This window comes from Chaetura pelagica, unplaced genomic scaffold (assembly GCF_000747805.2).
Source record: "Chaetura pelagica isolate M959 unplaced genomic scaffold, ChaPel_1.0 scaffold205, whole genome shotgun sequence".
Taxonomy (NCBI): domain Eukaryota; kingdom Metazoa; phylum Chordata; class Aves; order Apodiformes; family Apodidae; genus Chaetura; species Chaetura pelagica.
In genome coordinates this window covers 1565316-1579545 of record NW_009953318.1, presented here as the reverse complement: position 1 = coordinate 1579545, position 14230 = coordinate 1565316, and the positions used below count along the sequence as shown (strand labels likewise).

Genomic DNA, 14230 nt, shown 5'->3' with positions numbered 1-14230 from the left:
CAGCAGACTCTCTTTAGGAGAGTGACTGTTTTGTATGCAGTCATGTTATTTTGAGCTTTCAAAAAACATTCAGGAACCTGTTTGAACATTTAGGTTTTTCTTAACATTGCCCTGTAAAATGACGTTTGCTCTGTGTGGAAGTGCTAAAATAAATGCTTTCAAGAGCCTTTATATTTAAGTTATTTTAAAACTCCTGGACAGCACTGCAGGGAAAGATCTCATTTGAAACCAAGGCCAAAGGGAATGCAGGAAAAACATTTACCATGTTATGAAGAGTATCTTATAAGCATCTGATATGATGGAGAAACTTCAGTGGGCCTTTGCCCTTCAGATATAATCTGGTTATGAACAGTGACATGTTAGCTAATCTGTTCTTACAATTAAATAAGCAGAGTTGGGTTGTGATGGTTGTGGGTGGCTTTTAACTTAAATTTGCATGCACAGAAAAAAAAAATAAATCCAGTTAAAGACATCTCTTACAGATTTACTGGTTGGTAAGAGGCTTTTGTAAAGCTGAGAAACTGTGTTCTCTTGTTTGAGTCTGTTAGGCGCTTGCATACTGGAGCAGGAGTAAGGTAGGCTTAGAGCTTTGTCTGCTCTGTTCATTTCATTTTGTGTTTGTTCATTTCTCTCCCTTTTAGATTTAAATGCATATATTCAGCATGAAGTCCAGACAATTTTAAATAACTTAAAGATTTCCTAATTGTATCTTCCTTTTTTTTTTTTTTCATTCCACTGTTGCTACGCAGAGAGCCTTGCAAATCAAAAGAGGAAGTTAACATGATTATGCAAAATAAAAACAATCCCACAAAAGCAGCTTCTCCACCCCCCAAACCCAACCCAGAACTCCACAGCTGAAATCCAAAACACAGCAAAATGAGCCAGATGCAAAAGTCAGTGCTTGAGGATAAAGAAAGGAAGGAGATAGTGTTTGCACAGCAGCCCAAAAATAGACTGGGAATTGTCACTAAAAATAACCTTGAAAAAGTTAACAGTGATTGTGGATGGTTTCTTTTTCTGGAACAAGCTCCTTGAGTTACTTCTACCATTATTCCTGATAGTTGCTTGGCATAAAATAAGGCTTTCTATATTCTGGACTGTAATTTTTGTTTTGTCCTTCATTTAGCTGTCCTTCCTTTTCAACCTTCACTTCTGTTTTGGGCAGCTAATGACTTGGTGCACTTCTGCGCTGTCAGAGGAACTATCAGCTTTGAGAGATCCAATTTGTTCTAGTGATCTTATCCTTTCAGTAACGCTGCATATTTCATGGCAATGCTGTAGGCATGAATTGCATCTCTGCTGCTGCTTACTCTGACCTTGCACTTTTGCAGACGTTTGCATTTAAATGTCTTCTAACACGTCTCATACAATTACTCACTGGAAGACATGGCTTGTTTGTCAGAAGATTTTCTACTTGTGATTAGTAAAACTGTTCTGTGCAGGTCGAAAACTTAATAGAGCAATAAAGTGAGCATTTTCAAGTAATACATCTTTAGCAACATAATAGACAAAGTGAGGAGTAAGTAGTAACAGAAATGAATGAGAGAAATAGTCTGAGGAGTGACTATATCCGACTGTTTTTATTGGTTTAGCAATGGGAGGAGGTTTTGCAGGGAAAAGGCTATGTGACTTGTGCAGTTCATGTCCAAAGTGTTGAGAGAAATAGTCTGAGGAGTGACTATATCCAACTGTTTTTATTGGTTTAGCAAAAGGCAATGGGAAGAGGTTTTGCAGGGAAAAGGCTGTGTGACTTGTGCAGTTCATGTCCAAAGTGCGGCCACTGCAAATGTGCTGTCTATTTTATGTGGTGTAATTAGTGAAACATTACAGAAGAAATTACAGAAAATAACTGTCACACATACTTTTCAGATCTTTGCAATGAATTATCCTGGCTATCCCCCACCAGGTGGATATCCACCAGCAGCCCCAGGTAAGTTGTTTAAATAAAGTAAACATTAAATGGCAGTGGTGGTCCTTTCTGGAGTAGAAGGATGGAAATGACAACGAATAAGACTTCAGAGGGTTTTCTTGACTCACCAAGGCTTTCTGTGCTCTCTTGTTAAGATCCATTTTATCTTGGCTAGGGATTCTGATTTATATATTGTGGGTGCTGTACCATGTGTAACATTGTACAGTGGAAGGCCAAACTAGGCTCGGAGGATAATTCCTATTTCTCAGCAGAGTATTCTGGCTTAGCTAGACTGCTGTGTGGACAAGACTGCACTGCTGTATGTAGCCAAGTTTTGTGACTTGTATATCTGTGAGTGTGCTGTGCTGAATGCTCTGTAGACATCTCTCAAATCAGCAACCTGAAAGGATCAATAATATCTTCCTCCTAAAATACCCAGACAACTTTGTAGTTTACAATAAACTATTATCTAGTAAAAATATAGTGTTTACAGTATTAACTCTTGATTGCTGACCTTCAAATATGTTTAGAGTTTTTTAAAATGAGAATGTATAGATTCATCGATAATTAATGTGATTAGAAATATGAAATGAGGCTTCTTTTATATCATAATTGCACTGATAGCAGTTTATTTTCCTTCTACCAAACTGCTAGTCTTGAACAGACAATACATTAGACATGTAAGTAGTAAGGAATACATTTTAAAAGGTGTAGTTTCTTGTTTCAGCACAGCTGTGTTTTATTTCAGGTAGCAGTCCTTGGGGTGGTGCTGTCTATCCACCTTCAAATCCACCTTCAAATCCACCTCCAATTGGTCTGGACAATGTGGCTGGCTATGCCAATCAGTTCAATCCTAGCCAGATGGCTGGAATGGTGCGTTTGCTTTTGTTTAATGTGTTTTACTCTGAGTTCCTTAAGGGCAAAGATGTGTTTCTGGAATCGCCACTGAGAAGTTTATAACTTGATTTCTGTGCTTTTATGTCTAGTCTGTTTAGGTCTCGACCATTCAATATAATCTATTGAAGAAAATGCTTACTGCAAGCTATTCCCTATTTTAGGGAAGTAGATTACTAATGCTGATTTAAGAGCCTAACTTTAAGTGTCCTGGACATAAAAGTAATATAACTTGGCTTTTGCTGTGTAGAAGAATAGAGGAACAGACCAGTAACACTGAGTATCCATTGTTAATATATGCACATCAACATACACAGTCCAGATTTTGTCCGTTACATGGATTTTGGCCACTTTGAATAAGGAACAAGACTGTGTGGTTTGAGGTATTGATGACTTGTCCCTGAAAAGAATATTGGCTCAGCTGTCTTTTATAAGCCCTGGTGTTTAACAGCTGGAAGTTAAACAGGTTGATTGAAGAAAATGCAGGGGTTTTCAGTGTGACTTTTTCCTGTGTAGCGTAGAAGTGAATGACATTTCTGACAACTTAGTCTTCAGAAATCTGTTTCACTGCGTAATGAAGGCAGAGTTTGTAGGTAGACATTTGCATTGTATATGCCTTTCTGAGGCAACAATTAAGTGATTTGGCAGCCAGCAGTCAAAATGTGCCACAAACTGTCTAGCGTGCACACAGCAATATCCTCAGCACCTTCTGAGTGTCAGTTCTTCTGGTTTCTCTGTAAAAGAGGGTCTGAGCCTGTGACATGGGAAGATGTTATTGCAAGTGGAGCAGAGTATCTTTGTGGCAGTTTCTGCAGATGTCTTTCCAAATGGAGTTCCAGAACTCTTGCTAGTTGTAAATTATTAATGCACCTAGTGCATCATAAAACAGCCAGAGGTTGCCCATAGTTAATTCCCTGCATTCAGATGATGCTGTGGTCACAAAGGCAACCATGGACAGAGAAGGGATAAGCATAGTTTTGTGCTGGTGGAATGAATTGGCAGAAGTTTTTAGAATAAGAGGTGTGTGGCTGCTGGCACTCTTCCATGTGAGTGGTGTGTAATGCTGGATGCGGCAGCAGGTGTGTGTCTTGGTTCTGCTTCTTGATGTATGGCAGCTGATTGTTACAATAAAGCAAGAGTCAACTGAATAAATACATGTTGGGGTTTTTTTTTCTATCTTGCTAGCTAGTAAGATAGATTATTGCGAAGTTCTTCTGCAGATACAGAACTGCTTATTTGTGTTGGTGAGGAGGGAGGTGGTATTGTGTTAAGCATATCGTTGAAACTCAGCTTTTTGAAAACCTTCCTGTCTCTTGCTTTATTGGCTGACATTGCAGGCATCCAACCTGGCAGGGACCTTTGGAGGGACAAATGTACCACAAGGCATGTATCCATCAATGCCTGGGGGCTATGCTCCAATCCCTCCAGGTGGCTTTGGGCAACCTCCATCAGGACAACAGCCCTCTTATGGAGGTTATCCTGCACCTGGAGGAAATCCACACTTCAAGAATAGCCATCTCCCTCCTTCTGGGCTCAAGCCTGCATGCTCCCTTGGGCTTTCCCTGTGGACCAGCTGCCCTTCAGAGGTGCAGAGGAAGGGGAAACCATAAAAAAAGTTCTGGCCACAACACAGTTTTCAGGAGCCTGAGGGCTTAAGTGAAAATGCCAGCTTACCCAGGATACCCAGGCGGCCCTGTGCCAGGCCAGCCCACACCACTGCCTGGTCAGCAGCCTATGGGCTTTGGAGGACAACCACCAGCAACTTTCCCAGGACAGCAGCCCATGCCGAGTTTTCCACCAGGCCCAGCTGTGAATCCATCTGTGCCCTCTTGCCCAGGAGCAACAGGGCCTGCAGTCTCTCCCATAACAGTAAGAGCATTTGATGCTTTTATTTTGAGATATGATCATGTATGTGTTTCTCTAAATTTTCTTTGTGTATATAAGTATAAACTGAGCCTACGATTGAAAGGAAAGTCAAGAAAACAGTTTTAACTCAAGAGGGAGATGGATTCTTTCCAAATACAAGCAGTATAGGCTTTCCAGTATATGACTGGAAACAAATGCTGTTTTACTATGTTATCCCAGAAAAAAGATTTTATGTGAATTCAAATTTAATGATATTGCTTTTCCTAACTTAACATGTTGGCAGCTGTGTATATGGTTCCATCAAACCTCAACTAATTGGACAGCAATTTTAATATCAGTGAACCTTATTGACCTTGCATTTTCTCATCATTTTGGTATAGAAAGGAACAAATTGTTTAAGGTGGGTTTTTTTGAGTTTTCTGTTAGTTTTCTAATAAAAAAGAAAAATGGTAACTGTGGTCATCTTTCCTAAGTAGTAAAATTGTCTTTTACTGATGACCACTGATAGACAACTCAACTTGGTCTCATTTTAGCATGGAAACCGAGGCACAATCACTGATGCACCAGGATTTGACCCCCTGAAGGATGCAGAAGTCTTAAGGAAGGCCATGAAGGGATTTGGTGAGCAGTGTGTGGATTTACTCTGAAGTTAAAAGTAGAGTTGCAGCTTTGATTCAGCACTGCTTTTCTCCACTGTGACACCTGTACTTAGTGGGCTAGTTCACATGTAGTTGTCCACAGTTATCAGAATTATTATTGGAAGTGCCTATAGGCATGAACAACATCATGAGTTTCGTTTTGGGGTGTTTCTTTGAATTCTTACTCTCCCTGTGATTGGAAGTAGTGCTTTAAGTTCTGTGGTCATATACAAGAGGAGGTACCATAGGTTAATTAAGGGCATGCATGTCACTTGGTTGGGTTTAGAAGAGATATGATCAAATGGAAAAGGAAGGCTGAGTTCTCCCTGGCCTGCACACTCATCTGTGCTCTTGGTGTGCTCATACAGGAACTGACGAGCAGGCGATTATCGATTGTCTTGGAAGTCGTTCAAACAAGCAACGGCAGCAGATCCTCCTGTCCTTCAAAACAGCTTATGGAAAGGTAAATACATGAGAAGAGAAGGAAGAAGAGAGGGAGCCTGCATTCCTTCACTGGAAGTCAAAAGACAGTGTTTGGAAAAAAAAGATGGAAATTTGCTTAAGGGGAAGATGGTTCACAGGTCATAGCCTGCTCAGGGTTCTTCTTTAACCCACTCTTGATTTCTTTATGCTGTGTTTCAGATGAAACATATAAAGCAGTTTCTCTGCAAAATGGGTACTTTGACTCTGATCTGTGCAGTGCCTTTCATTGGACTTAATTACCTAGATACATGTTAAATTATGCTGGTTTTAGTGTTGTTCAGTGGAATAGCTTTACTTAAAGTACATTATTGATGCTTGCTCATAAGAATTCTAATTAAATTCCATGATTTTGGTGCTTTCATTTGTCAATTTGGTCTTTGTACATTTTCCCTTGTTTTTACTTCTGATTAGGATTTGATCAAGGATCTCAAGTCTGAGTTGTCGGGTAACTTTGAGAGGACAATCTTAGCAATGATGAAGACACCTGTCATGTTTGATGCTTACGAAATCAAGGAAGCTATAAAGGTTTGTGCAGGAGATAAAAATGTATAAGATAGAGCAAACACTTGAACTGTTAAAATTTTTGATAGTAATTTAAAAGCTTGAACTTTTATTCCCTCCACTCCATCCAGATATTCAAGCCACCAATTCGTACCCTATTTCTTGGAGGTGTATGATAGTAAAACTGAGAAATGTTATTCCCATAGGTTGAAGACTATTGAATAGGTTTGTGTTGTAACAAGAATATATTCATAAACAAATACACGCAAAAAGGCAGAAACTGACTTATAACAGTGTGTGCAGTTCATTTATTACATAGTCCTGAGTAAACCACTGAGGTGGCTCTATCCTAGGTCAGCCACTGCATGGGGCACCTTTGTTGCTGGCTTTTTGCTTTGAGCTGTGATGGAACTCATTATAAGGCAGATCAACTTAGTTTCTACTGACTTTATGCTCGGTGCTTGAGAATAGTCCAGAAAACTAGATTTATAAAGATTTTCGGCAGGCATTTTATCTTTTTCCACACCTCAAAAATATTTTTTCCTAGCCTATGTTGAACCTTTTCTAAAATGCTGTGGAAGTATTGTGTACTTTGTCTTTAAAGCAATTAGACTACTTTATAAACATTAGGATTTTAAAAATAAAAATAGGTCAAACCTTTGCATTTCAAGGCAGTGCTTAAATGAATTTGAAATAAATGTTTCCATTTCTGAGTCAGTATGGATATTTACATGCTGTTTGTCTGCAATTTTAAAGTAGCTAGTAGGATGGAATAATATTAACTATATTGTAATTGGAACTGCTATCTATTAGTTGGTGAAAGTTACCTGTAAGAATTAACAAATTCATATTTAATGGTAGGAGAAATTGGTTCTTAAAATGCTTGTGTTCTGGTGTGAAGGATCTTTTAAAATTCAAGTTTGACTTCATAATTATTTTCTGTTTTATTTCTATATTTAATATATATATGTGTCTCAGAAGTGTAAGTAGCATTTAGACTTCTTGCTTTGACTTCAATAACATGATGATATTCTGAGTTTTATTTTGTTGTATAATTTTATTACATTTCTTCTATACTAAGTTATAGAAGTAAGATGAGAATCTGAAGAGTGTTTTCTCCTTGTGCTTTGTTTTAGGGCATTGGCACTGATGAAAATTGTCTCATTGAAATCCTAGCTTCTCGCAGTAATGAGCATATTCGGGAACTCAGCAGGGTCTATAATGCAGGTTAGATTTGCTACAGTTACATCAAAATTTTTGTCTTTTTCTTCCTTAATCACTCACCTGACGATATGAATTTATTAAATGAGCAGGTGTGTATGATGATTCACAGCTGTGTCTCTCTTCTAGAATTTAAGAAAACTCTGGAGGAAGCAATAAAAAGTGACACCTCTGGACACTTTCAGAGGCTTTTAATTTCACTTTCTCAGGTACTTGTGTGCTGAAATTTTTGATTTGGGGGCTTGTGTGTGTGTGGTTTAAAAAAAAAAATAAAATTAAGAGGCCTAACACTTTTGTATCTTCAAATTCTTTCAGGGAAACAGAGATGAAAGTACAACTGTTGACATGTCTCTTGTCCAAAAGGATGTGCAGGTCAGTAGAAACTGTCTGGCTTTTCCAGGTGTTGGGTGACTCCATTGTGCTGCTCATTAAGGGTATTGTCCAAAGAGATTTGAGGTGATATGTGTATGGATTAAATGTTAATCTGTTCAGTATCTGCATTAGCCTCTGCCTGTTTTTTAAGGAACTTTGAATTGCTGCAGGAAATAAGGCACTGGGACCTAGTAACTCCTACTCTGTTACCTCTTTTGTTTGTTCCATTTTACCACATAGAAAAGAAAAAACCCTGGATCATTTGAGCATGCTTCTGGAATGTAATTAGCTTTCCACATATTGTATTGTAGCTGAAAGACAAGAACGTCCCAGAGTATATGTAGAGGCACAGAAAAAAAGCGCTGGATATAAGCTCTGTTAGGAAGAACAGTTTTCAAGTGCTTTTTAATCATTTTTTCTCTCTATTTAGTAATCTAGAGCTCCAGTAAGCTAGGAAGACTGCAAGCACAGCATGTAGGAAGTTTAGAGCTAGTTGCTATTTGTTGCTTGCTCCCATTTTCCAGCAGTAAACAGACTAAGAAAGAAGTATAAAAGGAGAGACTGTAAGGAAGCAGATCTGTAACTCAGCACTTCAGCCTGACTGCTTTTCTGAGTAACTAAGTTTGAATTCCCCTCTGTATTTAGGAGCTCTATGCAGCTGGAGAGAACCGTCTAGGAACTGATGAATCCAAATTCAATGCCATTCTGTGTGCAAGAAGCAGGGCTCACCTCAGAGCAGGTAATGGTGTCCTCTACACAAACAGTAACTTGATTCTCTTGTATGTAATGATAAAAGTGTGCAACAGCACTCTGTACATGAATTTTCTTCATCTGTAAAAAGGGTGTAATGATACCTCAGTGAAAAGAAGGGTGAATCCTGCTGAGGGAGAGAGTACACAAGCTGCACATTATGATAACCTTTCTTAAATATCAGACCAGGTAGAATTCATGCTTGTTCAAATGTTTCTCTGATAAAATAATAGAAAAACTAACATTGTTTCTGTTTTGCAGGCTTGTGTATGCAAAAGGCACTTGCAGTCCTTTCCTTCCCCTTTTACTTCCTAGTGAATTGGTGTCTGTAATGGTGGAAGTATTTTAGTAACTACATAGAACTTTTGTGATGTGCCACGTGTTGAGGCACTTACATGGAGAGGAAAGGGATGGGGGGGGGTGTGAGAACACAAACGTTTTCTTGACTTTATTGACACCCAAAGTTTTCCTAGAAGAATTTTCAGTAATTCCCTTACAGTAGTTTCTTGCTCTAACCCTTTAAAATTAAAGACAGACCTGGACAAGGTAGAAGGAGCATGATCACAAACAAATGGAACAATATGGTTAATATCGTATTAGTCTTTGAGACATTAAAACTTGTGTGAATGTACTGTAGTGTCAAGTTGAGAAGTGTGACTGAAATGAAGCCATCCAGTATGCACCAGTGCCACTTTTTGTGAGGTTGACTCCTTCCCTTCCATTAACAGTCTTCAGTGAGTACCAGAGGATGTGTAACCGTGACATTGAAAAAAGCATATGCCGTGAAATGTCTGGAGACCTGGAGAAGGGCATGCTGGCAGTAGGTATGTGTCTTAGCAGCTTGATTCCTGGTGTTCCAATATGAGTGGCAGAGATGGGTTCATCTGTGACTTGAACTAAGGATGTTATTCCTAGTAATAATTCCCATTTTCTGCTTTTTATGTTGAACTTTCTGTTAAGTCACTTATGGTTAGTAAAGCAGGTCACTTAATTAATCTCTAAATTACACTTGAAGCTTTTGCTTCAGGCAGCTGCAGAATTTAAATTTCACATGTTAAAGTGGAGAGATAATTTCTAACTGTACTTGGCATTGTTTTAAGAAGTGATGAGAACTTACACCAACTGCTGAGTCAGTAAGAATGGAGTATTTGGGACAGCTTTGGAAATCAAGCAAAATGCAGGCCTTAACCTTCTGATTAGTTACCTCTGCTTCTTTTTAGTAGAAAGAAAACTTAAACTTATTTTTTCCACATGTTCTGTGGTCACAGCTCTGTTATGTCTTTGTTTTTAAGTGCCTTCAGTACTTCTGAAGAGTCAAGACCCTTACCTCAAGTCTGTTTTTGTCCCTTGAGAGATAACCATTAGTTTCCATAAAGTTGGAACAAGCTTCAGTTTTTTATGCAGCATTTTTAATTGGAATCACAGAATGGTCAGGGTTGGAAGGGTCCCCTAGAGATTATCTAGTCCAACTTCCCCGCTAAAGGAGGATCACTTAGAGCACATGACTCAGGACTGCATCCGGGCAGGTTCTGAGCATCTCCAGAGAAGGGGACACCTCTCTCGGCATCCTGTTCCAGTGCTTTGTTGCCTCACAGTAAGGATGTTTTGATCTAGATAAAATTTTGGACCTTTCTCTCTCTTGTCTTTTGTCTCTAGTCTTATTAGACTATTTACATCTCAATTTCTTGTATTACTTAAATTTTTTTCACTCTTGTCTTCTGCATATGTGAACTATGTAACTATTGTTCTTTCTCTACTTGGCCAAGCTGTCACTGTAGTGGCATTTTACTGGCCCAAACTAGATCCAGCTCTGCTGGTGTGATACATATGTAGATTATTTTTTTTTAGGATTCAGAATTAGTCACCTCAAGAAGTATTGTTACAAAACAAAACTGAAAGAAAATACATATTTCTCAGTGTTCGTAGAAAAAAATAGTATATAAACTGTACTATCAGAGTTTGGAAATCCTTTGACTTCATGGGGCTTTGCAGCCACTTGACAGGTCTTCATGCAGCTACAGATTCAGAATTGGGACTTGTAGCTTGTAGACAAGTCAACAGCATTTTGAGTAAGAATGATCATTAGTATTCACTGAATAACTCCTTTATCACATAGATTTTGTATTGTGTTCTGTTTTGTTGTTTTCATATATGTATATACACACATGTATCAGTCACTGATGTTAGCATCATTTGTTCTATGAACTTTATTTTCTGGAAAAAAAAAAGGGCTTTCTAATTGAAAATATTTAATTTTGCTTTCTTTAAAGCCTTCTGGATTGTACAACTGGTAACTTAAAATAACACCTTCAAACATCTTAAAGTGCAGCCATGTTGTTCTAGCTAAATACAGTGATAAACATTTCATTTGTCATTTGTTTATGAATTCTATGAAATGTATCATTGACAATTGTGTGTGGTGAATTGCTATCTCATCTGCATTTTTTTGTGGAGAAAAGTATTTTTTTCCTCTATAGATTGTGTGTTGCCTTGAAAACATGGTTTTGGTTTTACTCCTTTTGTTCTGTATTGATTTTACGTGATTGCCTTGGATACCTTTTTGTGCTATAAAAAATGTGTGGTTTGTTTTCTGTGTAGTTTGCCACAGATTGCATGATTGTTTTACTTTAACCAGCATAGGATCAATATATATATTTTTTTAATTCTGAAGAGTGATGGAGGATTCTTTGGTTATACTGATTAACCTGGCTGTAATTTGATTTAGATTTTGCTCTTTCAGATTCCTAATGAACAGTGCTAATCGAATATAAAGTCCAGTCATTACTAAATAGGCATCTTGAGAATTTTTCAAGAGTCCCGGTATACTTTATGGCTAAAAAAAGCATAACTAACTTTAAAATAAGGGTAAATTTTCTATCATACATCACTTCCCAGCTTGTATTAGGGCAGGACGTGATTTTGTCATACGTTGCAGATGCGTGGCCTAAAAATCCTGAAACTGGGAGAAAGCCAGGAGCACCTGGCCACGTGTTCCTTCAAGTCTTCTGCCCCTTCCCCATAGTGTCTTTTCCCGTTGTAAGCAAGAATCTGGTCATTAGACCTTCAGGATTCATTCTGACTGCTTCATGCTGGGTGGTTTCTAGCAATGGCAAAGCTGGCTTGGAGCTGTCAAGTGTTGTGGGTTCTTTAACTTTATTGAAGCTACTGCTTGCAGTAAAAGTCATGTCAGTGGCTGACTGAAGGAGTGGAAACTGCATTTTATCAAGTGTATGATTATGTAAAATTAAAGCATGTTACCATCTAGAGTAAGTTTAAAAAAATGCCTGAGTTCTGGTTGAGGATGAATACCTGATTTCTGTAATACTGTTTCTTTTTGCAGTTAAGTGCCTCAAGAATACACCGGCCTTTTTTGCAGAGAGACTGCAGAAAGCTATGAAGGTGGGTGCTTGTGACAAGATGCATTTATAGTGTGTGTTCTGGTGGGTTTGGGTTTTTTTAAATGCTTGTACAACACGTTGGAATGAGTTGTTTAACTGAAAGTATTACATTTTTCAGTGGTCAGATGACTAACAAGATTGCAGTCCTTGTTGTGAAAGGCTGGAAAACTCTAGCTGATTAGATCCACTAAGTAAAGAGATGCATACAACCATATCTTAAAAGGAGAAAGTCTCCACTTGGTAAAACACAAATCTGCGTAAGACTCATGGAAATTGATATCTTTTAAGTAGGGAGGTCTAAGCTAAAATAAATAGGCCATTAGATTTATCAAACTATCCTGACATCCTCTTCCTCTGACAACACCACACCCCTTTTTTTTTTTCCTGACTGTTCTTGTGCAGAGGAATTACTTTAGTGTCCCACCAGTAAATTTAATTTATTAAAGCCTGACAGGCCAAACTGTGTTAAAGTTTATTGAAATCAATGGTGTTATGCTAGTAAATTGTTGGCCATTTGTGGGGTGATGATTATTTTGTTTTTGAACAGTTCTGTATCATCCAGCATTTCCACGCATTATTGACATGTTGTTTTGCTTGTTTCAGGGAGCAGGAACAAAAGACAGAACTCTGATTAGAATCATGGTATCACGCAGTGAGGTGGACCTGCTGGACATACGTGCAGAGTACAAGCGGATGTATGGCAGATCCCTCTACTCAGATATCACGGTAAGGCTTCGAGATTTTATCTTCCCTGCCATGGCACCCTTTCTGCTGGTAGAACATGGATCCTTATGCTGAGCAGCTGCAGTTAACTGCACTGGGTGTAGCTGCCTGTGTTTGGTTTGCTGGGTTTGTCAGGAGAGTGGAGGCTGAAGTGCCAGAGAAGAGAGCTCTTGCTTTTGTGTGGGGACTGGATGAGCTAGAGATGGCAAGGAAGTCAACAGACAAGGAAGGGGAGAGAAATTCATCTGAAGACATTTCAGACACCTGGTTTTAAGTCTGGTCTCTGTCCCAATTGCTGTATGTTTTTGTAGAAACCCTCCAGATGGGTAATAATGGTGATCCTACCTTGTGTGTGTTGAAGGAGTTTAAAACTCCTAGCACACTTCTAAAAGTTTGCCTCCTTTTTCTCTTGAAAGTACAAGATTTTGAATCTTGAAATAATTCTGCTGTTCAGAAACAGACCACACACATTAATGGGCTGAACTTATTCAGAATTTGGTTCCAGTAAATATGAGGCATGTGTGTGCACAGTAATATGCATGTAAAGCCTATATCTTATTTCTGTAAAAAAAATCACTTGCTAGCCCTAGAAAAATGTCTACATTGATTGCAAGGAAAAGGAGTTCTGTATTAATTTTTCCATATTTTCATACCTTTTGCTAGAAGACAATTTCTCAGTGAGTGTTTTTTATAGAACTGTTGTGAATAGTTGAACCACTGCACTAAATTCAGTTTGCTAAAGAAATACATTCTCTAGAGATACTTTCAGTTCCAGTTATAGAAGGAGCAGATTTTACTGTGTACTTGTATTAAAGAGATTTCTAAGTAGCTGGTTTTTTAATTATTTAGTTAATATTTTTTTTTTTTCTTTTTCTTTTTTATTTTTTTTTTTTTTCTTCTCCTTTGCTTTGTCTCGTAGATTGCTATATCTTGTTAGGATGCTTGTACTATTTTCCCCTTCTCTTTCAAAGCACAGGTCTTCAATTTGTCTTTTTCTGGGTCTCTTTTCAGGGAGATACTTCAGGAGATTACCGGAAAATCCTACTCAAGTTGTGTGGTGGAAATGACTAAATGAAGCATTGAGCTCTTCTTTAAAAAGCTGCTGGTTATACATTTTTGCTTTAAAGCATCTCTTTTTTTTCCAAAGTAAATATATAATGACCTGTTTCTACTAAAGCATTTAATTTTTAAAGGTACTATTGCATGTATCTTCCCTTCAGTCCAAAAATAATAGGCAATAAATGAAAAAAAAAATAAAAAAAAATCAAGCTTATGTGCCATCTGCTTAGGATTCTGTAAAGTAATCTCAGAAATCCATGAGTGACAGGTCATTATTTCTCTTCTGCTTATATTATGCTGATATAAGTTGTTTGGTTTATGGAGCAAAAATCACAGTTGATGATTTAAGGTTTTATTTTTTGTAAACATTATGGGCTATTTTAATGCAAGTTTTATATATGTTGTGTGCAGAGTTG

General features: G+C 38.0%; 1 protein-coding gene across 2 annotated transcripts; it reads left to right on the top strand.

Annotated features, from left to right (window-relative positions):
- The first annotated feature begins 1878 nt into the window (after positions 1-1878).
- Positions 1879-13850, top strand: ANXA11 (annexin A11). 2 transcript variants are annotated; one of them, XM_009998122.1, is made up of 15 exons: positions 1879-1930; positions 2658-2782; positions 4141-4301; positions 4477-4672; positions 5203-5290; positions 5676-5770; positions 6202-6315; positions 7428-7518; positions 7642-7721; positions 7828-7884; positions 8530-8623; positions 9363-9458; positions 11975-12033; positions 12636-12758; positions 13767-13850. In XM_009998122.1, the coding sequence occupies exons 1-15, from the start codon at positions 1879-1881 to the stop codon at positions 13824-13826; spliced, it is 1491 nt and encodes a 496-aa protein (XP_009996424.1). In that variant the 3' UTR covers positions 13827-13850. The 2 variants fall into 2 exon arrangements, with proteins under 2 accessions (XP_009996424.1, XP_009996423.1); XM_009998121.1 differs by having other exon boundaries at positions 4141-4315; positions 4461-4672.
- Positions 13851-14230: the final 380 nt, after the last annotated feature.